The sequence below is a fragment of the Capsicum annuum genome, chromosome 9 (genome assembly GCF_002878395.1).
Source record: "Capsicum annuum cultivar UCD-10X-F1 chromosome 9, UCD10Xv1.1, whole genome shotgun sequence".
Classification (NCBI taxonomy): Eukaryota; Viridiplantae; Streptophyta; class Magnoliopsida; order Solanales; family Solanaceae; genus Capsicum; species Capsicum annuum.
The window spans coordinates 1636126-1661811 of record NC_061119.1 but is presented as its reverse complement, the minus strand read 5'-3'; the positions used below and the strand labels follow the sequence as shown (position 1 = coordinate 1661811).

Here is a 25686-nt window from a genome sequence, read left to right as displayed (position 1 = left end):
CGACTATACTCTCCGAAATCCAAGAACTTTGATATATTTCTCATAAGATACCGGCAGAGTCAGTTGTACTTTTTTCGAAAACAATCGCCAGAAATCCATAACTGCTTCTATTACACAAAGGATAAATCTACTCTTGGACAATAACTCACAAATCATATCAAGTTGTAAATCACACTAATTAAACTAATTCAATATGATCAGTTCGACCGAAAAAGTATTGACAAAAATAATCATCTTTATCTCCCTTATAGAACATCACCTCCTACATCAACTCAGCTATCCTTACGAGTTTATTTTGAGTTGCACTTCAAGTGCTAGTACTTTATCTATTTATTTCTTAATTTAAGAAAAATAGAATAGGGGTACCAAATTAAAATATCAACACAAGTACACTTGTCAATTAAAGAATAAAACCTCTTTTAAAAAATTACATTTTTATTGGCCTAATAATTAATGAACTTTATGATAGATCATTTATTCTCTTCTATAAATGAACAAGAAGATATTGAAATGCACATTAGGAACAGAGACAAATGTGGGAAAAAACAGTTTGGGGTTGCTATGTTTTTAATGCCTATAAATTCGTAGAGTTATTGAGGTCAAGTATATTATTATATTATTAGTGACGAAACTAGAAATTTATATATATAGTTAGGTTATTGGAGAAGTAGCACATTATCGAATTTTGATTGACGTAGTTATAAGTTATATATATAAATTTGGATAATTAAAAAAATATATTATTATATTGTCAAGGCGTGTTTGTCTCTGAGTTTAGATTGCTGGAGAAGTACATTATTATATTATTAGTGGTGGAGCTACAAATTTATTTACATATTGAGATGTTATGACGTCACTGTAAATATGCTCTCTCTAAGTTCAAGTTTTAAGATCATAAGATGTTATATATTTCAATATGATATCAGAACAGACAAACGTTTAATATTCGTGCCTTGCAAACAGCTGTTATCTTTATCCATAAAAGAGAATCAGACCCGCACTTAAACCGTTCAAACACTACTAAAATAATAAAAATCTACAATAAAATCAATCGAAAAAAATACCTACAACTCAAATTGTTATGAATTTTCGATTAATTTCACTTTTCTAATAGTAAAATTTTTAGATAAGATCGTGACATGCTTCACCAATCTTCACTCTGCCCAAAATTAAATTAAACAAATGTCAGACAAATTAAAAGATATGGTCAACAATATTATTGATATCATCATGTGGTAGTTGTTATAGCTTTGATTGTAAAAAAAAACAGATAGTAGCTATAGCTCTATAAATGGAAAAATATTTTTGGTTCATATCCCAAAACTTTCCTTTTTTTGCTAATTTCCAAAATACTTCTCTTCAAAATTATTTTTCCTATAAATAAAAATATTTTTTTAAAAAATAAAGTCCATAGACCGAGTCAATTTTCCCTCGATTTTTTGGATCGACACAATCCGTCGATTTTTGATATTCAATTTTGACCATATTTTTAGTAATATCTTATGAGTGACTTGATAATAATTTTTTTTCATATGACGTTAGCACATAAAACTTAAACTCGATTTTCACAAAGGGGAAACTTGTTGAACATGTTAATAGTTTACACATCACTAAAATAATGGAGGCACACGTGCGTGCCACGTAGGCATTAAGGTTGTCAAAAATATGATTTTAATTAATCCAGGGGTAATAGGACCTTCCTAAAGTTTGGGTGTGTCTTAGCCTTTTCACATATAGTTCAAGATGGAAATAGAACATTTTCTCTATTTGTTTTTTAGTAATAGTGAAACTCTTGACCACTAAAGGATGTGGTGCAGCGAATGGAACTGCTCATCCCTTAACCAGAGGTCTCGGATTTGAGTCTTGGGTATGAAAAAATCTTTGGGAGGAAGCGTTTTCCACAAATGAACCCTACGCAGCGCGAATCCAGATTAGTCTGACTTCAATACGGATACAGAACACCTCGTCCTTTAAATAGAAGTCTCAGGTTCGAACCCTAGGTATGTAAAAATCTTTGGTAGGAAGCATTTTAATTTCCACAAATGGACCCTACGCGGCGCGAATCCAGATTAGTCTGACTCCAATACGGATACAGAACACCTCGTCCCTTGAACAGAAGTCTCGGATTCGAGCCCTGAGTGTAAAAATCTCTGGAAGGAAGCGTTTCCCATGAATGGACCCTACGCGATGCGAATCCAGATTAGTCCGACTCCAATACGGATACAGAACACCTCATCTCTTAAATAGAAGTCTCGAGTTCGAGCCCTGGGTATGTAAAAATCTTTGGTATGAAGCGATTACCTCGAATGAATCCTACACAGTGCGAATACAGATTAATTCGACTTCAGTACGGATACTGAACACCGAACAAAAAATCCGAAAAAAAAAAAACTCTTAGACAACATATGTCTCAAACAAATTAAAGATATGGTTCAACAATATTTTGATACACATTATGTGGTACACCTTACATGAAATTTTATTAATTGATGTCTTTATTACTCCCTAGCTAGGTCTATAAATAGAGAAGATTATTTTAACTCATATACCAAAATTTCTCTTATAGTTTTTTTACAAATTCCCAATATGCTTCTCTTCAAAAATATTTCCCCCCTTAATACTAGGGAACATACTTATAATTTATTTTCTCAAAATCATGGAAACCATAAAAAATCAAGAAAAAATTTATGTTACATGAAATATGAAAATTTTGAGAAAAAATATTATCAACCCAAAGTAGTCACTAACGTTGAAGCCATAACTATGGAGAATGAAAAAGAAATTATATCTCAAAAATCCAATAATGGTATAGGAATTGTTAATTTTTTTGAAGGAAAAAACATTCTTGTTACTGGTGCCACAGGGTTTCTTGCAAAAGGTATATACCCTCAAAGTGAATTTTAACCTATTAATAATTATCATTCTTATAAAATTTTCAATTAATAGTTATCAACAAATTTATAGGTTACTAATGTTATACTTGTTCTTTTTAATATTTCTTATATTTTAGAGTTTTTGGTTGTCACATTTAGCAATATTTTTTTATTTTTTTTTTGCAGCTTTAATTGAAAAAATGTTGAGAACAACACCAAAGGTAAATAAAATTTATTTACTCATCAGGGCAAAGGACAAAGAAGCTGCATTTCTTAGATTAAAAAATGAAGTAAGTTTAATAATTTTTTCGTTTACGCAATGAAAATTTTAGCTCTGTCACTTGATTACGTTGGTCGATAATGTAAAAAGATTATTTACACCTTGATTTGAAAGAGAATTTTAATTTTTGTTATTGAAATTCTGACTTCGCCAGTGGCAAGTTGATGATGTGAAATGACTTACAATTTTTTTTATTTTGTTTGAAATTCAGATTATGGAGTCAGAATTATTCAAAACCTAGAAGAAATGCACGGTGAATCCTACAGATTATTCATAAAAAATAAATTGGTTCCTATAGTTGGAAATATATATGAACCAAATCTTGGTATGGATATTATTATTTCTCAAAAAATTGCTCAAGAAATTGATTTGATTATTGATTCTGCAGCCATCACTACATTTGATGAGAGGTTAATTTCATATTCTTTTTTCTTTTATAAATAAACAAATAAATATGTTAGAAAAAAATGCACTGTTTCCACCTTATACACGAAATTGCTGAGACACACTCGAACTTTAGAAGAATCCTATTACCCTCCTGGACTAATTAAAACCGTATTTTTGACAACCTTAGTGCCTAAGTGGACCTTTAATGTGTTGATTCACTGATGTGTCACGTATGTGCTACGTAGGCACTAAGGTTACCAAAAATACGATTTTAATTAGTCCAGGGGTAATAGGACCCTCCTAAAGTTTGAATGTGTCTCAGCAATTTCGTGTATCGTTCAGAGTGGAAACAACGCATTTTTCCAATACGTTATTCTACTAGGGTACATATTTAATTAATAAAATTAATTAATTAATTTTTGATTTTATGTTTGTAGGTATGATTTAGCTCTTGATGCTAATGTGAATGGTCCATATCAACTCATGATGTTTGCAAAGAAATGCAAGAAACTTAAACTTTTAATGCATTATTCTACAGGTATTGTAATGACCCTCCAGGTGATTTCCTCGATTTGTGTGCATTTTCGATGTTTTGTATGTATATATTTTAAATCATCGAATTAAGTTGACTTACAGTAAAAAATAGATCTTTATAGCCAATCTAATACGATAACATAGAAAATTTACTTGTTAGATAAATTGATAGAATATAAGCTCTACTATTTCTAGGTATAATATGCATTTAATTTAATTACAATAATGAATTATCTTTTTTTTATTTTTTTTCATTTATAGCATATGCCAATGGAGAAAGAGAAGGGATAATATTGGAGAAGCCTTTTACTATGGGAGAAAGTATAACAAAGGAGAAAATTACTTCAATTTCTCCATTTATTGAATTTCCATCATTGGATGTTGAAAATGAAATGGGCTTAATTTCAAAATTGAAGAAAAATATTAAAAACAATTGCTTGGATCAAATAATGAAGGATTTAGGACTTGAAAGGTATTTTTCTCTCTTTATATAAATTATATATATTACTATTAGAAACTCGCAAATTTCTAACAAATATTTTCTAGAATGATCCATCAGAAATCATGAGATTTCTAATTGAATATTGGTCGAAAAAATATTTTAGAGGGATTTCTTTAGGAAATTTTCTACAGAGGGAGATTCATCATAAATTGAGATTTTTGAATGATTGTCTGTTGAAAAAACTTTTAACGACCAATTTTCGATGGAATTTTCTAAAATAATTTTGTCAGAAACTCACGAGTTTTTAAAAGTTAATTATATTTTGACAGAATTTTGTTTTAAATTATTATAATTAGTGCTTGTTTATTAATTAGGGCAAAGTTATATGGATGGCAAGATACATATACATTCACAAAGGCAATTGGTGAAATGTTGATAAATAGTATGAGAGATGAAATTCCAATACTTATTCTTAGACCCTCCATAATAATAAGTAGCTATAAAGAGCCATTTCCAGGATGGATACAAGGATTCAGGTATTATATATATATTTTTTTATTCTGAATATATCGATAACATTTTAAATTTGTCAATAAGTTTTATTTAGATACTCGAGATATATAGTCTGATTCAATTGAACACATGATATATATATATATATATATATATATATATATATATATATATATATATATATATATATATATATATATATATATATATATATTAGACACTTTTAACTCATTCCGAAAAAGTTTCTACGCATGTTCTCAAGTATATATTACGTAGATAATTTAATCGCATAAAATATGTCTCCTCTTTTAATTGAAACATGTTTGATAAAGTGTTTATATATATATATATATATATATATATAATAGACACTTTCAACTCATTTCGAAAAAGTTTCTACGCATGTTCTCAAGTACATATTATGTAGATAATTTAATCGCATAAAATATGTCTCCTCTTTAATTTTAATTGGAACATGTTAAGAGCTTTTATGATTTATTGAGGATAATGCCTATAATAAAAGATAAGATATATTTTAAATGGTTAATTTATCTGTGTAATGGTTACTTGAAAACACATACAAAAACTTTTTTCAAAAGTTTGAGCTGGCCAGAAATGGCTAATAGAAATGCTTTATCATGTGTTCGTATGTGCGATCATACATTATTGGTTAATAGAGAATCAAAATCGATTTACCAATGATTCGCGAAATGCTATGATAATAAGACGTATATCGAGTGTCGAAATGAAATTTACTGATGATTTTAAGAGACTAGTGATAAATTCTTCTTATTTATAAATTAAATTACCAAGAATAATAATGTTTTTTATTTTTCAATTTCTATGTCTTAATGTAGGACAATTGACCCATTAATCTATTTCTATCAAAAGGGTGATCTCCCTTGCATTCTTGGTGATCCTAATGGTCTTGTTGATTTAGTAAGTATATTTTTTTTAATAGATTTAACATTTATAATTGCACTCATACGTTATTGTTGAAGTGTGTGATCATCGTATTTGAATTCTTAAGATATTAGAGAAAATAATTTTTTATTAGTTTAGTTATATCTTCAACACGCACGTCTCCTTTATTTCTTGAATTTCATGTCTAATTAACATACGTCATAACTTTAATTAATAGTAAAAGTTTCTGATAATTTCATTACAATAAATTTCTGGTATTTAGCAACATAATTTGTCTGTTGTTAATTTCTATCTTTTTTGTAGTGTATTTAAGAAGGTTTCAAAAAACTTCATTTTTTTTTTTTAATTTCGTGTCCAGTCAACATAAATTAATAGTATTTTCTGATAATCCATTACAACAAATTTCTACTATTTAGCAACATAATTTGTCTGTTGTTAATTTCTTGTATCTTTTTTGTAGTGCATTTAAGAAAGTTTCAAATTTATTTTTCTTAAATTTTGTATTGAGTCAATCGTACGTCATACTTTCTAAACTTTGTTCATGACTTGATACAGGTTCCTGTTGATATGGTTGTGAATGCAACAATGGCTGCTATTGCAAAATATGGATATTTGCAAAATCCAGAACTAAATATTTATCATTTGACATCAACATTTACGAATCCAGTCTCATTTTCTCAAATTTTTGACTATTTTTATGATTTTTTCAAATTATTTCCTTTTGTTAATTCAAAAGGAGATACAATCGAGGTTAAAAAAGTGAGATTTTTCGACAAAATATCAGATTTTGAAAATTATATTTGGGAGGTACTATCCAAGCAGCATGAAGTACAAGATGAAAAAGAGGTTGCAAAGATTCAAATGCGATTTAAAAGGAAGGTGAAATATTTGAAGCATATTACCAAACTCTATGAACCCTACATGTTCTACAAAGGCTGGTACGTCTTACTTTTTTTTTCGTAATCTATTTAAAGAAACTATTATTTTTTTTATATATGTTCAGTAATATTTTTAATTTGACATTACGCTTGACATGTTTCAGAGGTACTAGATTCAAAGAATACATTGTATATTATACTTGGACCCCTCTATCCTATCTTTATGTGATATACTTTGGTTTTTTTTGTCTGTCTATTCTCGAACGAATACACATTTCCATATTAATAAACATTCAGATCATCCTTAATGAAATATTTTATAACTATACAAAAATATATATGATCTACTTTAGGTCATAAATTTTAAATGTCTAATTCTTTCTTATATTTTATCTGGTCAAATACTTCAAGTAACAAAATTTGTCCTTTTATTCTTTCTTAGGAATACTAAACAATATTTATTCTTAAAATTATGTATTAATAAAGGTTTTTTATTTTTTTGCTAGGTTTCACAATGGCAACATGCAAAAGCTAATGGGAGATATGTCTGAAGAAGAAAAAATAAGCTTTGAAATTGATGTGACAAAAATTAATTGGAGAAATTATTTTGTAAAGACTCATATTCCTGGTTTACAAAAATATGTACTTCAAGGGAAAAAAATTAATTAATTCTTGTAAGAGGAAGTCAAAAAATTAGAAAATGTGAACTAGAGTAATTTTTTATTGTATTAAAACGATTTTAAAAGTTTATATATATATGCGAAAAAAATATTTTTATCTTATATTTTTGCAATACGATTATTCTACCACATTGGATTAAAAGAGATCGAAATGAAAGAGATCCAATTGAACCCCCTTCGAAGGGACAATTACATTTAATGTAACACCCCAACTTACGAAGGAGTCTCACATCGGCAAAACACGGGAAGGATGCTGGGTATATAAGTAAGAAAGCCTTACTCCCTAGTGACGCGTTTTAAAGCCGTGCGGGTCTGTGCCCAAAGCGGACAATATCACTAGTGGGTTGGGAGTTATAGGGGTGTCTTGAGCCTTGATGGTTCGGGATGCCCCGTCGCGGACGTACAGGGCCTCGACTCAGGTCGTGACATTTAACTAGCTTTTAAAAATCTATATCGTGTTTGTAGACAAATAATTTTACGTTGCGTATCAAATTAATAAATTAGGGTTAGCTATATAAATACTCGCTAATAATGTTGCTCCGTTTAAATTCTGTCTTATACCAATATTATGTAAATTCAAATAAAGAATATTCAAAAAATTATACATTTTCTAACAGGCAGGGCTACAGATAGAAAGGTGTGTAGTCGAACATTCTTTATGAGAAAATTATATTGTATATACAAATTAAATAATATTTTTATCGGATAAATAGTTAATCTTGACATAGTAAAAGCGATAACTAAGCTCAACTAACATGAGATTCATGGGGTAGATTCCCCCATTTAGCGTAGTTCTATTGTTTCTCACTCGATGTCTAGTATCTACTTTGGGGTTTGACTAATTCAAATTTGTACCGAAAGTCCCACTTTGTATATCGCCTCCTACTAAAGGTGATTCATTTTACGTAGCTTCTTTTTGTTGGAAAAACAATATAAATCCCGAAAGCTTGGAGCTTAATTACATAAAATTTTGACATTTTGCATAATTACTGAAATCTTGATTTTGGGTATATCGAGATACATAATTAGCTCCCGATACATTCAACGAATATACATTTTTTTATTTGTAAAAATACATAAATAGCTTTCGGTATATATTTTTTAATTTTAGGTCTGTCGAAATAGATAATACATCCAACGAAGATACATTTTTTTCTTTGTAAAGATACATAATTAGCTCCAGATATTTTTTTTTTTATTTTGGACCTATCGAGATACATAATTTGCTCTCGATACATCCAGCGAAGATATATAATTAACTAGGATTCTTGTAATTACTTTGTAAAGCTGGCGATTTTTATAAATATGGTAAGTTAAAATGTATCTTTATGTTATTTTTTCTTTTTTATTTTGTTTTCCACCTAGTATCTGATATCTACTTTGAGATCTGACTAATGATTCAAAGTTGTGCCCAAAAATTTAGATTCGAAAGATAAAACGCTTTCTATCAAAAGCTACCCATCTTGCAAAGTTTTTTTTTTCAAACAAAATTGAACCAAACCATATTCATAAATTTAATTTTAAATGAAATAATCTTGCTTTTATTTATTAATTCTCATTTGAAATATACTCTTTTTATACTTTTTTATTTTCCTCAATAAAATCATTCTCCAATGTAATATTATTCTTGTTAAAGGGCCCTTTGTATTATTATCGCAATAATATATTGAAACTTAATAAGAACAATAATTTATAGCAATTAAAGAGGAAAAAAATCTTTTGTCTTTATATTTAAAATATTGATTTATATACATTAAAATTAGGTGCAATGTAAATTAATTTTCTCCTCCTCCTTTATTTTTTGTTTTCTTGCATTTTAGGGGTTGGATTAATATTTTTAAATGTTTCTTTATTTTACCCCCTTTTTATTGGAGAAATACATTATTACTAGTATATAGCATATTCGTTTAAGGGAATTTTTGAGTAACTGATAAAATAATTGTCATATGATCAGGAGTCGCGAGTTCAAACCATAAAACAACCTCGATCTAACAGAGATGCAAAGGTATAATACATTCTTGCGATCTGATCCTTTTCTCGACCCTGTACATAGCGAAATCTTTTAATGCATCGAACTGTCCTTTTACCGCATGATCTATTAATTTTTTATATTTGTGAGGTGCATTTGCTACTCAACCCAACAACATCCCTTATTAATTGTAGAAACATTTTTCATGAGTATTTTATTTTGCATTTAATTTAGTCATAAACTTTATTCTATCACGTGACATATAAATTTTGAAGACGTCTATACGATTATTTTGTTAGTTGTGAAGTGTTCAATTGACACAGTAAATTTGATCTCTAACAACAACATACTCAGTATACTCCCACAAAGTGGAGTTTGGGAAGGGTAAAATGTTCGTAGTCCATACCACTACCTCAAATAAAGTAAAAAAGTTGTTTTCGATAGACCCTCGACTCATAACAGAGAACAATATAACAAACAAAAAATGTAAAAGCACACAACAAATTAAAATTAGATAACACACTGCTAGATAATAAGGAAAACAAGGCACCCACAAGGTAATACTATAAGTTATCTATTCAAAATCATATACATCACCGAAACTACCATGAACAAGAAACTTCAAGCGTAGATACAAACCAAACACTCATCCCTACTATTACGACCGAACTTCAACCCTCTACTCTAGTCCGAATCCTCCAAACCTTCATATCAAAGATCATGCCCTCCGTAAGCTGTAACTGCTTCATATCATGTCAAATCACAATGAAGATAATTTGAGGTGTCTAAATTTGAAGACGTATAAATGATCATTTTGTAGTTATGTTATATGGCAAGTTAGATTTTGTAGGCGTATAAATGATAACGCATAGTTCCACACTAATAAAGTGAAAGTTCATCTAGCCACTCTTAAATTAAATTGAATTACTAAAATTTTTCTAAGTTAAATATCTATTTATATATTATATTTTTATCTAACATTTTAAATACTACACGAGATAATCACACACTTCAACAATCTGACTCCACCAAAAACAAAAAAAAAACATAGAGAACACAAAATTTTAATAAGGAATGTAAGAATTTAAATTAAACAAATTTCAAGAGAAAAATAAAAAAGATATGGTCAACAATTTTATTGATACTCATAAGTCATCATGTGGTAGTTGTTATAGTTTTTATTGTAAAAGACAAAAGTACACAACCAAATAAAAGATTTTATTATTGTCTTTACATTCTCTAGCTAAGTCTATAAATAAAGAATATTATTTCATCTTTTTTCACACAACTTTTCTATTATTTTATTTTTTACCAATATGCTTCTCTTCAAAAATATTTTTGCTTTTAATAAAATGGAATCACAAACTAAATTATTTTCTAAAAATTATTTTTCTCCTAAGTTTGATCAATATAAAATTCCATCCTTTGAGAAATATGAAAAAAGAAAAAGGAAAATAACATGTTTGTCTTCATTTTTTTCTTCTCCAAATGATCAACATTTTTCACTTAAAGCAATTACTAATGTTGAAGCCATAATTATGGAGAATGAAAAAGAAATTATATCTCAAAAATCCAATAATGGTATAGGAATTATTGAGTTTTTTGAAGGGAAAAATATTCTTGTCACTGGTGCTACAGGGTTTCTTGCAAAAGGTACATTAATTTAATTAACGATAAATACAGTCTTCGTATTACTTATAAGTCACGTATTCGAACTGTTATATATCGAGTACTAACTAAAGTTTTCTTATGAACCCTACTTGTATTAATTTTTAATGTGGGCAACAAAATTTTATGATTGTGCTATATTTTTCTGTCTCGATTATTGTTTTCTCGACTTAAATTTTATTGTCTATAATTACTTTTTGAAATAATATTTTTTATTTTTCTTGCAGCTCTGATTGAAAAGATGTTGAGGACAATACCAAAAATAAACAAAATCTACATCCTCATTAGGGCAAAGGATAAAGAAGCTGCATTTGACAGATTAAAAAGTGAAGTATGTATACATATATACATTATGTTTTATTTAAAATAAAATAAAATTATGTCCTTATAAACACTAAAAGACAAATTAACGATGGACAACTTTGTTGAATTAACAACATAAAAAATTCATCGTTAATCCTATTTAACAATGGATTAGTAACACAATTATGTAAGCAATAAGATATTTAGCGACAGATTAATGATGAATTTTGTAGCTAATTTTTTTTAATATATATATATATATATTTTCTCTTATTACCAGATTATAGAATCAAAATTATTCAAATGCCTAGAAGAAATGCATGGTGAATATTACAAGCAATTTATACTAAGCAAATTGGTTGGTGTGGTTGGAAATATATATGAGCCAAATCTTGGTATGGATATTATTACTTCTCAACAAATTGCTGAAGAAATTGATTTGATCATTGATTCTGCAGCCAACACTAAATTTGATGAGAGGTAATTGTTTTTTTTTTTAAATTAAAATAAATGTTTTTCTACAATTTTTTATTCAACTATATATAGGATATATAATTTGAAGGGGAGCCTTAGAGTAACTGGTAAATTAAAGTTGTTGTCATGTGACCAGAAGGCAGAGACGGAGCCAAGATTTCAATTAAGGGGATTCAATATTTGAAGAAAACCTAGCCGAAGGAGGTTCAACACCCATTATAGATACATAAAAATAATTTTAATTATGTATATAAATGGTATATTTTTTCATCGAAGAGAGTTCGGATTAACCCCCTACCAAACGGCTAGCTCCGTCCCTTTCAGAAGGTTACACCGCGGGTTCAAGCCTTGAAAACAATTTCTTGTAAAATGCAAGATACGACTGCATACAATAAACTCTTATGTTTGGGTCCAATCCTTCCCCGGACCCTACGTATAGCAGGAGCTTAGTGCACCGAGCCTCCCCTTTATAGGATATATAATTTAAAAAATTGTTTTTGTAATAATTTTGTGTAATTAGCTTATAATTCACATTTGAAATTTTCTTATTCATAGGTATGATTTAGCACTTGATACTAATGTGAATGGTCCATATCAACTCATGATGTTTGCCAAGAAATGCGAAAAACTTAAACTTCTTATGCATTATTCCACAGGTATGCATTTAATTTAAATATTATTTAATAAAGAACATATGTTTCAAGTGCACACACGAATCAGCCGAAGGGGTTCAAAATATACAATATATATATAAAAAAAATAATTTTGATCATATATAAATATATAGTGTAATTTTTCGTCGAAGAGGGTAGGATGAATATATGCTAGATCCGCCACTATGTGTGTGTATATATATATATATATATATATATATATATATATAGATAGATAGATAGATAGATAGATATAGATATATATATTATATATAAACTAATGATCTTCATAGCAAGGCTAATATGATGACATGAAAAATAAAGTAATAACATGTTATAACTAGAGGTTAAGGGCTGCTCCACCCTTAATCAGAGGTCAAGGGTTTGACTCTGGGCATGAAGAAAATTCTGTTGAGAGCGCTACCCCTCGAATGGGGCCCTACCTGGTGCGAATCCGAATTAGTCGGGCTCCAATGCGGGTACCGGACACTGGATGGAAACTAAAAAAAACTAGTTAAATTGAAATGATGATATAAAGATTATTTTAAGTTATTAGTGCATGCATGCAACATAAACTTTTTCTAGATAAAATATGAATTTAATTATTTCACATAATGATATATTTTATTTTATTTTTCATTTAAAGCATATGCCAATGGAGAAAGAGAAGGAATAATATTGGAGAAGCCTTTTACAATGGGTGAAAGTATAACAAAGGAGAAAATCACTTCAATTTCTCCATTTACTGAATTTCCATCACTAAATGCTGCAAAAGAAATGGATCTTATTTCAAAGTTGAAAAATATTACAAATAATGGCTTGGAGCAAATAGTGAAGGATTTAGGAGTTGAAAGGTATTTCCTCTTTATATATATATATATTACTACTAAAAAATCGCGAATTTAAATTCCAATGAAAATTTCTGATAGGGTTCTTTCGACTGAATTCGTTGAAATTTGACTCGTGTATAACAATTTCCTATGGCTTTTAAGTCAGAAACCCTTTACAAACGAGCCAAATTTCGGCGATACATTAGTCGAAAATTAGTTTTGTGTGTGTGTACATTACTACTAAAAACTTACGAATTTAAATTCCAACGAAAATTTCTGATAGGGTTCTTTCAACTGAATTCGTTGAAATTTGACTCGTGTCAATTTCCTATGGCTTTTTCGTTAGAAATTCCTTACAAATAAGCCAAATTTTGATGATACATTTGTCGAAAATTGGTGATTTTCTGATAGTACAGAATTGGAGTGTTATGTATGTATGTATGTATGTATGTATACACACACATTACTACTATAAACTCGCGAATTTAAATTCCAACGAAAATTTCTAATATGGTTCTTTTGACTGAATTCGTTGAAATTTGACTCGTGTATAACAATTTCCTATGGCTTTTCAGTCAGAAATCCCTTACAAACGAGCAAAATTTCAACTAATCATCTGTCAAAAATTAGCAATTTTCTGATAGTGTAAAATTGGAGTTTTTTCAATAGTTGTTTACAAAAGAAAAAGAGATAATACCCAATTACCCCCTTGAACTATACCCAAAAAGGTTATGACACACTTCAACTTAAAGGGGGTCCTATTACCCCCATGAACTAATTAAAAGTGTAATTTTGACACCCTTAGTGCCTACGTGGCACATATGTGGCACAACACACAGAAGTGTCTACGCAGGCACATGCGTGTGCCACGTATGTGCCACGCAGGCACATGTGTGTTGTGCCACGTATGTGCCATGTAGGCACAACGTAGCCATTAAGGGTGTCAAAATTACACTTTTAATTAGTTCATGGGGGTACCTTTAAGTTGAAGTGTGTCATAACCTTTTTGAGTATAGTTCAGGGGAATAATTGGGTATTTTTTCAAAGAAAAAAAAGTTGATTTTTTTTTCTTTTTAATAATTAATACTTGTTGATTGATATTAGAGCAAAGTTTTATGGATGGCTAGATACATACACATTCACAAAGGCAATTGGTGAAATGTTGATAAATAATATGAGAGATGAAATACCAATACTTATTCTTAGACCCTCAACAATAACAAGTAGTTATAAAGAACCTTTTCCAGGATGGATACAAGGATTCAGGTATCATATTCTATATACTGTATCTCTGTTCACTTTTATCTGTCACAATTTCACTTCTCGAGGTCAGTTTGACTAAACTTCAAAGTTAAATTAACGTAGATCAATTTAATATTTAAAATTTGAGATAAGCATTCAGTACCTCCCCGAACTATGGCCAAAGTTGCTACGACACACTACAACTTTACAATGGTCCTATTACCCCCTTGAACTCAATTTTAGCATATTTTTGTCACCCTTTTGTGCTGACGTGACAACTTTATTAAGTAAAAATGGGTCCCAAGTCAAAAATATCACGTCAGCTGAAAAGGATGACAAAAATACGTTAAAATTTAGTTCAGGTGGTAATAGGACCCTTGTGAAGTAGGGGTGTGTCGTAGCAAATTTGATCATAGTTCAGGAGTACTAGATGTTTTACTCTTAAATTAGATAGTCGAAAACTATACGACAAATGCTATAAGTCGCGATCCTTTTCATATTAATATGATGAAAAAATACATTTTAAAATGTTGGTCGTAATTCATGCGGTTTGACCTCGAGAACGAAAACAACGACAAGTAAAAGTGAACGGAGAGAGTATTAAAATATTTCTTCTTTGTTCATAAATTTTATATTTACAAAGAAATAATATTTGTTATTTTTTTATGTTGTCTATTTCATTCAGGGTAATTGACCCTCTAATTTATTTATATGGAAAAGGGGACCTTCCAGGATTTCTTGGTGATCCAAATAATCTTCTTGATATGGTAAGTTTTTTTTTTTTTTTTTTAATTTTTATAGATTTTAATTTTATAGTTGCACTAGTTATTGTTGAATATAATTGTGCTAGCTTAAAAGAAAATGTACTTTTATTTAGAGTAAAACATCTTGTACCTCCGAACTCTGATCAAATTTGCTACGACATACTCCAACTTCACGGGGATTTTATTACTCTTTGAACTAAATTTTGACATATTTTCATCATTCTTTTTAGCTGACGTGAAACCTTTGACGTGTGTCCCATTTTTATGTAATAAAGGTGTCACTTCAGCACAAAAGGGTGATAAAAATACACTAAAATTGACTTCAGAAGGGTAATAGGATCCCTGTGAAGTTGGAGCGTGTCGTAGCAACTTTAGCCATAATTCCGAATACTGAATTATTTAGAGTAAAACATCTAGTACCCTGAATTGTGACCAAATTTGCTACGACACCCTCCAACTTCACGGGGGTTCTATTACCCTCTGAACTAAATTTTGACATATTTTTGTCAATATTTTTAGTTGACGTGACACCTTTTTAACTGGCATGACACCTTCGACGTGTGCCCCGTTTTTATGTAATAAATATGTCACGTCAGCACATAACAGTGACAAAAATACGTTGACTTCAGGGGTTAATAGGACCTCTGTGGAGTTGGAGTGTGTCGTAGCAACTTTGATCATAATTCGGGGATACTGGATGCCAGTGGTGGAGCACCATTAAATTTAGGGGGTTCATCCAAACCCCCACCATTGAATTTAGGGGTTCATCCAAAACCCCGTCGTCGAAAAATTATACTATTTTTACATGGTCAAAAATATTATTATGTATATATAGTAGATATTAAACCCCCTTCGATTAGTTTATATATTTACTTCTGAATCACTCAATGAAAATTCTGACTTCGCCACTGCTGGATCTCTCACACTTACAAATCCAAGAATTATTATTACTATCATTTTTCATTATTATTTTGCATTATCTAACCACTTTTTTTTTTTTTTTTTTTTTTTTTTTTTATAATTTGATTTAGATTCCAGTTGATATGGCTGTAAATGCAACAATGGCTGCAATTGCAAAGCATGGATATTTACAAATTCCACAATTAAATGTTTATCATTTAGCAACAAGTTTTGTGAATCCATTTTCACTACATAAACTTTTTGATAATTGTTATGAATATTTCACTTCATTTCCTTTACCTTTTGTTAACTCAAAAGGTGATAAAATTGAGGTTAATGAAATGAAATATTTTGACAAATTATCAGAATTTTCAAATTATACTATGGAGGTACTATCCAAGCAGCATAGAGTACAAGATTTAAGTGATGAAAAAGAATTATTGAAGATTCAAATGAGATTAAAAAGAAAAATGGAATTTCTCAACAACTTTAGCAAGACCTATGAACCATATTCTACCTACAAAGGATGGTAACTTTTTTTTTTTTTAATTCATTAATTTATATGCATTGATTATATAAATATTTTTTTTATTATTAGGTCACTAAAAATATCTTTAAAAAAAAAAAAGAAAATGCTCAGTCACCCTGAACTATACACGAAATTGTTGAGACATACCCGAACTTTAGGAGGGTCCTATTACCCCTGAACTAATTAAAACCGTAATTTTGGCAACCTTAGTGCCTATGTGGCACATACGTGTACCAACAGACTGTACGTCCACGTATGTGTCACATAGACACTAAGGTTGCCAAAAATACAATTTTAATTAGTCCAATGGGGTAATAGGACCCCCTTTAAGTTGGGGTGTGCCTCAGCATTTTCGCGTATAGTTCAAGGTGAAAATAAAGCATTTTTTCAAAAAAATAAAAATAAAAGTAAGACATATCACGTGTTGCACAAAGTTAACTGATAGTATAAAAATTACGTACTCCATCGATAGATATAGAGATAATAGAATGTCATATTTACAATATCATAATTATTATTTTATTTTATGTGACACTCTTTTTTATAGTTTATTTGAATAACAAAAGGTTACATTTCTATGTAAAAAATAATTAAATATGTTTTATATTTAATGACAAGCTTTTATAACCATGTAAATATCATGGCATGTATAATCACAAGTTTTAAAAATCATTTTCTTTAAAGCTACGATTTCAGTCAAATATCGTCATATAAATTACAATAAATTTTGTTTGTACTCATAAATTTTTTCTCTTTATTTTTTATTTTTTTCCAAGGTTTCACAATGGCAATATGAAAAATTTATTGGAAGAAATGTCTGAAGAAGAAAGAGGAAGCTTTGAGATTGATGCATCAAAAATAAATTGGGGAGATTATTTTTTAGAAATTCATATTCCTGGTTTGAAAAAACATGTATTGGAAGGCAAAAAAGTACCTACATAGGTGGTGGGGTGGGGGTGGGGTAATATTATTTGTCTTTTTGATTCGAAATGATTAGACGTAAAGCATCTGTAGGTAGGTGGTTGTTTAAGTTCGTCATCAAATGAGTATAAACTATGAGTATAAATTTGCCCTCCTTTAATCATTGGAGTCAAATATATCGTCATCGTTATCAAAATGAGCTAGATTCGCCCGTATTTTTAAATGATGTATTGAAATTTATCTTCTGTTTTGTTCGTAGTTTGGATCAAATATGTCATCGTCGTTTGCATAGTGCACGGGTATATTTCACCGTTGTCCCTAATATGTTTAAGTTTTTTTCTCAGTGACTGATTAAAAGTCGGAAAAAACTTATATTGCTACGCAAAAACACGTATTTTTTCATCAAAAGATTGGTCAAACATACCTTCTTTTAACACTTCGTACTTTTCAAAAGTTTGACCAACGTGCTAACAACAAGTACATACCAATGTAATCCTACTAAATATACCTTACTCTTCGATAGGCCCTCGACTTTTAATCAAATTATATATAACTTATTCTTTTCTCGAAAATATTAAAATCTTAAAACAGTACTTATTTTGATTCGAAGAAAATAATTTTATTGTTTGTGGACCCACCCCTACTTCCAATAAAACCTTAAAGGGAAACTATGAATATCTTTCTATTTTTAGTTATTGACAGTTAATTAATTAACTTTTGTCAGCCTAAAGACTTATTGACAAATAAAAGCTGGAAATAGAAACTGTCCCTGTGTATAAGAGGTTAATTATGTATTCAATGTCTTTGTACTCTAGTAGGTGAGGTTAGTTTTCTAACAATCCAAATTTGTGGAAATTTGTACACAAATAAGACAAGAATTGTCTTTTTTTGGGGTTCCGCGTCACACTAGTTACTTGAGTCGAGGATCTTTTGAAAACCATCTTTGTATCCTCACGAGTAGGTAATGATGTGGCCTGTGTATGTTCTATCTTATCGAAACCCTACTTATGAAATTCACTGGATATGTAGTTGTTGCTGCTCGTGCATGGCATATCCAAAAAAGGGCGCATGAGTTGTCAGCTGCATACATCACTGCACTTCCACTTGACACCTATCGTAATGATAAACGACTCGTCTCGCCGTGACCTTCTCTTGAATTCTCAAAGAAAAAACTTTTGTCGCTCCGTTCTCACAGGGGTAGAGAACTCAGCGTTGTCTTGGTTGTGGCTACCGAAAGCCCTGGGGAAGTCGAAATAGGAGCACACTCATCTTGGGTGGACTCATATCCAAACAAGGGCGCCACTGCACTTCTACTTGACACCTATCGCAATGATAAACGGCTCCTTTCGTCGTGACCTTCTCTTAAATTCTCAAAAAAACTTCTTTCGCTCCATTATCGCAGGGTAGAGAACTCGTCGCTGTCTTGGCTTGGTTGTGCTACTGAAAGCTCTGGGGAAGTCGGAATAGGAGAAGACTCATCTTGGGTGGACTTACTACTTAGATGCTTTCGGATAATAACCGAAGAGTGGCGCGCATGACCTCATCAAGGATGACACCCACAAATTGAGATATAGCAAAGCTAGAGAGTTGATGTTTGATACACATACCATCCAACATTGTCACAAGGTGAAAATAAAATTTCACATCAAGGAAATATATCGACAATGCGAAATGAACGATAAGCTAAGAAGGTCTCGTTGAAAGCAGGAACTCAGAATCTCAGATTGTGACGACAATTTTCACTAGTTACAGCTTTGCTTCGATATAGCATTACAGTTACGCTAAATTGAAAATGACAAGGTTGATCCTTCTAAGCCCCGTCTGGCTGGAGAAAAGGATTCGATATCTCATCTGTACCATCGGTTGGAGCAACGAGCATTACTGCAGTACCCCTGCAGACCTGTGCACGAAAGGAAGGTTTTGAGAAGCAGCGGAAAGTGGTCAAAATTATGTTAACTTCGACATTCACTAACTATCGTCGTAATCTATGTTGCTTGGACTCTTCAAAATTGCCAATGGGCGCATGTCGACATGGGTGCTGTGACATTTTTCGGAGAGTTCAAGCAAGATAGGTCGTAGTAAATTCTTCAATCAAAGTTAAGGCACTTCTTTTAGAGACATATAGTACTAAGTATATGCTTCAAAATTCAAATGAATACTACTATTCAGACATATAATATAATCTATGTTGCTCGGATTCTTCAAAATAGTCGCTAGGTGCATGTCGGATCCTTCAAAAACAATACATTTTTGAAGGATCTGAAATGGGTGCGGATTGGAGAGTCCGAGCAACATAGCATAAAACTCCTCGGTAAAATATGCTTGAAACTATCAAATGTGTTTTTAATGCCTACACAAAGTTTGAAACATTTTTTTTATAGCCAATGATAGTTTCTTCAGTTTGCAACCGCTTACTCATAAAATTTGTAACCTAGGATTGTTTTGATGCCAACGTGATGAAATATATGAACTTTTTGAAAGAAATCGTTTTATTACAGTTTAAACACTTGACGAAACAATTTTGGAAAGCGATGCCATGACTATTCATGTTAAGCTAAGTTGCTCGGAGTCTCCAAAGATGTTGCCGTACCCGCGTCCGATCCTCCGAAATTGTACTACTTTTGAAGGATCCGACCCGCACCCCATGACATTTTGAAGAGTCCGAGCAACTTAGATGTTAAGGAAATTTTGTCCACCCCAACACCATAAAAAGGGTAAAAAAGAAGCAAATGGTAAAAGAACGTGAGAAATTTAGATGTGTTTCGTGATAGTTCCATTAGTTGGACATAAGCAGCATTCAGAAGCTTAGTGCAGAGCAGAAAAATGCTATAGATGAAAGATAAATGAACACATACTATTAAGCCGAGACTTCGTTTCTGATCGGTAGTCTTCAGGGGATCGTCTGCATCTATGGTGAAAAAAGTATAAAATCATCAACTGTACAACAAATGAGATTCACAAAAGAAAACGACCAAATTCCTTTCACGAAAAGTAACAGTAGTTTTTTCAGAAGCAATAGAATTATCGATGATGAATAGCTCGCTAGCATCTACGTAAGCAATTTGCTGCTCCATTCTACTGAAATAACGAATCTGAAGAAAGGGAGGACAATCTGTGAAGCCAGCCAGATCTGCCTCCACACCTAAGTTGCGCAGACTCTTCACTTTCAGTGCCGCACCCGTGTCGGATTCTTCAAAAATACACTATTTTTGGCGAATCCGACACACACCCGTTAACATTTTTGACGAGTGCGAGCAACATAGCTCCAGACAGTATACAACGAAAAACAAGCATTCATTTCTCATATGAAAGGAGATCTAACAATAAAATGTGGTTCAAAACTGCAGCGGCATTGGAACGTGCAGATTATCATCTACTTGTGCGCAGACTATTCCTTACCTAACACGACACAGAACATGTAACTATTTGACAAACAATACATTTCCTCGACTGACCACCAATGATAATAAAATTAGAATTTTCAAAAGTTACATAGTGATATGCAAATAGAATTTGCTAGAGAAGATACATAAAACCGAAAAAAAGTCTCCGGAAGACTGCTATTTGTAATTGTGTTACCTCTAAGGTGCTCCACCGCTTCATCCAAGACAAGATTAAGAAGCTGATCATAGCCTTTAAGTGTTCCTACCACTGTGAAGAGCGAATAAATCAGCAAGAAAAAGGATTGTAACTTGTGCAACTCACAATCCTGACCCCCTATATGGCGTGTTATCAACAACATAACCCCATAAGCTACAGCAAGAGAACATGATAACAGAGAGGTAAAAAATATCTCAAACTGGTAGCTACGTTGCTCGGACTCTTGAAAATGTCAAGGGGTTGTGTTGGATTCTCCAAAAGTAGTGTACTTTGAAGAATCCAACACGGGTATGACATCATCTTGAAGAGTTCAAACAGCATAGGTTAATGCCTTAACTATGCCATTCCCTAAACAGCAAAGGTAGAATTCTTAAGTAAACAACGTCAAATTGATAGAATGCATGTCTTGTAAAGTAAACTTGACCTTACACCTAACTAAACCCTCAAAGCTAGCTTATAAGGTGAGAATCATCCAAGATGCTATAAAGAGAGACATCCATACTCCCAATCATCCAGGGACTCGACTAGTCTTAAATGATTAAACTTGGTATGACCAGACCAGCATCCCCTATCCTTCAGAGAAACATATTGCTACTTGGATTGCATATATTCCAGCCATCAATAACCGATGTTGCTTGGACTCTTCAAAAATGTCATAGGTGTGTGTCGGATCATTCAAAAGTAGTGCAATCTTGGAGGATCCGACATGGGCGCGGCAACATTTTTTCAGAGTCCGAGCACCTTTGTCAATAACTGAACAAACTGGGATGTTCCTTATACTAGCTGAAACAGGGTTTAAAACATAAGCACAACTAACCTAACATACATACTTAGTATGGAGTTTCGGTGCATCCCGTAAATGACTAGATTGAAATGAATCACTCAAATAAAGAGTTTGTAGGACATACCTTGTCTTCCACCAGTAAGCTTGACCTGCACACCCTTGTCAACAAATTTTGCCAAGTCTAAAACTGTTTCTTTTCTGCCTGACTGAAAAGTGTAACGAGAAAGTGTGTGAGGCAACTATGACAATAAGAAATCGGTAAAAGAATTTACACACTTCCTCCTTTAACCTTTAACCTCCGCATCATCAACTAAATACCTAAAGAATTATTTCTCTCTCTCTTTTTATCCCAACTCACAAAATCTAGACAGTTTCGAACCCCCCATCCCCACCTCCTTTTTTTTTTGGTTGGTTGGTTTGGGGGTGGGGGTGGGGGTGGGGGTGGGGGCTGGGGAGGGGGCGGGGGGTTTATCTATACCTGAAATCAACTTAGGAAGAAGGAAACTGACTATGGTGCAAGTGAGAACTTACCATTCTTCTGTATATATATATCTAAAGAGCTTTCTTTATCGAACTAATCCAAAATTTGCTAAAACAGAGTGTATATCTTCTGCAATAGAAAACCAAAAAGTAGAAAAAATGAGCAGACAGTCCAGCAAACTTGTTTGTGGAGTGTACATACAGATACTTTCTAATAATTGTAACCCTCTTATTTAATGATGACAAAACACATTACAGTCAAGATCTTACTAGTACTGTTGATTGCACGAAGAAATCAAATGCAAAACAAGATGATCATATCACAAAAGGGAAGGAAAAGAAACAAACTATACAGAATAAAAACGGATAGATCAGTCAAGCTGTCAATCAGGTATCCAGTAAAGTGGAGGACCATGAAAGGAGTATAAGCTGTCAAAGTCAAAACTAAAGAAGGATAAGAATCAGCGAATCGATAAGTGGGAGAGGTGTTGGCCTGAAGACAGAACGAAGTTAACTAAGGTACAAGACTACAACAAAGAAGAAGACGTCCAGGAACAAGAACAGGTATAAAGTAATGCACAAGGAATGAAGTTTGTATAAGAAGTCAAAACTGAAGAAACTCCCAAGGTGTAGCAGAATTCAACGTTTCGAATTTGATTCACATGCAGTCAAGGATAAGTTAAATTCATATCTGCAGAAATGTACAAAGGAGACAGTCCAGAATTTATGGAAATAAAGGAAGTCAGAACATTTTCAAACTTGAAGTTGCAAGCAAGCTACAGTTAACAACAACAACATACCCAATGTATTCCCACATAGTGGGGTCTGGGGAGGGTAGAGCGTACGCAGACCATACCACTACCTCAGATGAAGTAGAGAGGCTGTTTGAAGTAGAGAGGCTCTTTCCGATAGACCCCCGGCTTAGGAAAGCAAACAATGTTAAGGAGTCAAATAAGGAAGGAATGAATAACGGCTACACAGAAGATTGAGGAACAACAATAAGAAAGCCCAGTGTAGTCCCCCAAAAGCAGAAGATTGGGAAGGTAGAGTTGACGTACACCATACCTCCACCTCGAGGAAGTAGAGAGGCTGTTTCCGGAAGACCCTCGGCTCAAGTAGCTAAAATAAAGAAACGCTATATATATATACATATGAGCTGTTCAAACAGAGTAAGTTACATTGTTTCACTCTCTGAATCCCGCTCTTATTCTTCAAAAATTTGTAATTTATTTTATAGTATCCTTTATAACTATAGGTGGCAAATGGGCGGGGTTAGGCTAAATTTGGGCAGGCCAAGATGGGGTGAGTTGACAAATGAGCGGGTTGCTGACCCGTCCAAACGTTATTCGGGCTGAGATGTGCTGAAATACGGATCACAACCCAACCCGCTCAACTCTTACGAAGTTTTAATAGATTTATTTGTTCTTATATAAATTTTTAGTGCCTTATAAAATTATTATTTTTCATTATTATAACATTTAACATATCAAACATTAAAAATGTCTTTCTTAAAATATTTCGACAAGATTTCCCATGAATCAATTCGGGATATACGTATCAGCTGAAAATGAGATGAGCCAATAAATGGACGGATCAGAGCAAGTTATGATTTTCATGTGCTAATTTTGTCACCTCTATTCAAAACCTAAAGCAAACTAAAAATGGCAACAATTTCCAGCAGAACTTTTTACTTCTCCATAAAATCATGAAAGCGAAAAAACAATCCTCTATGTAACCCAAGCAAGCGCGCAAATAGCACAGCAGAATCAAAGATTTTTTTATTTTTTATTTTTTGATTAAACAGAAAGAACTAAATAGCACACAATTAATTAAATAATTAAACAAGCTAAGAGAAAAAAAAACAAAAAATTCCATTACGATACAGTAACAATAGCATGAATAATTAAACCTAAAGCTACACAATTAATTAAATCCATTACACACACACACAAAAAAAAGCTCGATACACTAAAGCTCCTACTTATGCACGGGTCCCGAGGAAGGACCGGACTACAAGGACCAAAAAAATTACAGCAACAAACACATAATTAAACAACTAAGCCAAAATTAAAGTAAATAAAGCATATTAAGATCATAAATCATAATAAAAATCAAAACTTCAAAGGCAAACAATATTACAATATCGAAAAAAAAAAAAAAATTAGATAAAAATGAAAAAATATTATAAAAAAGTTTACCTTGTATAAAATGTTAAGCTCCGGTGAGAATAATTACAGGAATATAGAGGAAGAACCCTAGTTATTTTCTAATGAGAGTAGTAGCTAGTGTGTAAATTGATTGGGTCGGGTATTTTTATATTTGGGCTTTACCTACTTATGGGCCTAATGGGCTTGAGAATTATACTCGGACAAACAACATAAATCGCGACAGTTTATAGTTTAATACTTTAATTATAGAAAATTCCTACATTTTGTATATAACGTCTGTCGAAATACATAATTAGCTCCAAATACATACAAAGAAGTTACATTTTTTTTGGGTAAATATACATAATTAACTTCCAATACATTTCTTCCAATTTTGAATCTGTCGAAAACATAATACATCCAACAAAAAAATACATTTTTTCCTTGGTAAAGATAGATACTTAGCTACCGATATTATTTTTTTGATTTTCGATCTATCGAGATATATAATACATCCAACGGAGATACATTTTTTACCTATGTAAAGATACATAATTAGCTCTCGATACATTTTTTCGATTTTGAGTCTGTCGAGATACATAATACATCTAACAAAGATATATTTTTTCCTTTGTAAAGATACATAATTACCTCCCGATGTACTTTTTTCAATTTTTGAGTCTGTCGAGATATATAATTAGCTCCCGATATATCCATAGTTAGAATTTTTATAATTATTTTGTAAGAATAGAAATTTGTATAAATATGATAATCGGAAATCAAAACAAATGCTCGCAAAAATTGATGGATCGAAAGTATGTTGTACCAAATTGCACAAATCAAAAACTCATAGGTCCAATATAGAGTTTAATAAAACTCCTCCTTATCTTTACGAAATGACGAAACTACCC

The 25686-nt window shown here is 31.6% G+C and overlaps 3 protein-coding genes across 3 annotated transcripts; 2 read left to right on the top strand and 1 right to left on the bottom strand.

Annotated features, from left to right (window-relative positions):
* Nucleotides 1-2551: 2551 nt before the first annotated feature.
* On the top strand, nucleotides 2552-7538 carry LOC107843219 (fatty acyl-CoA reductase 2, chloroplastic). Its single transcript, XM_016687460.2, is given in 10 exon segments — nucleotides 2552-2878; nucleotides 3060-3163; nucleotides 3365-3386; nucleotides 3389-3563; nucleotides 3978-4078; nucleotides 4336-4546; nucleotides 4891-5052; nucleotides 5887-5968; nucleotides 6509-6891; nucleotides 7338-7538. Coding segments are annotated over 10 exon segments (1695 nt in total). The 5' UTR covers nucleotides 2552-2586; the 3' UTR covers nucleotides 7501-7538.
* Nucleotides 7539-10772: 3234 nt separating this feature from the next.
* LOC107843220 (fatty acyl-CoA reductase 2, chloroplastic-like) lies at nucleotides 10773-17979 on the top strand. Its single transcript, XM_047395934.1, has 9 exons — nucleotides 10773-11133; nucleotides 11376-11479; nucleotides 11732-11931; nucleotides 12481-12581; nucleotides 13225-13432; nucleotides 14513-14674; nucleotides 15336-15417; nucleotides 16446-16843; nucleotides 17620-17979. Exons 1-9 carry the CDS (start codon nucleotides 10797-10799, stop codon nucleotides 17783-17785), a joined length of 1758 nt encoding a protein of 585 aa, XP_047251890.1. The 5' UTR covers nucleotides 10773-10796; the 3' UTR covers nucleotides 17786-17979.
* Nucleotides 17980-19380: 1401 nt separating this feature from the next.
* Nucleotides 19381-24958, bottom strand: LOC107843221 (sm-like protein LSM7). Its single transcript, XM_016687461.2, has 6 exons — nucleotides 24827-24958; nucleotides 22680-22758; nucleotides 22273-22354; nucleotides 21344-21415; nucleotides 20620-20672; nucleotides 19381-19664 (listed from the first exon to the last, which is right to left on the bottom strand). The coding sequence occupies exons 2-6, from the start codon at nucleotides 22680-22682 to the stop codon at nucleotides 19575-19577; spliced, it is 300 nt and encodes a 99-aa protein (XP_016542947.1). The 5' UTR covers nucleotides 22683-22758; nucleotides 24827-24958; the 3' UTR covers nucleotides 19381-19574.
* Nucleotides 24959-25686: the final 728 nt, after the last annotated feature.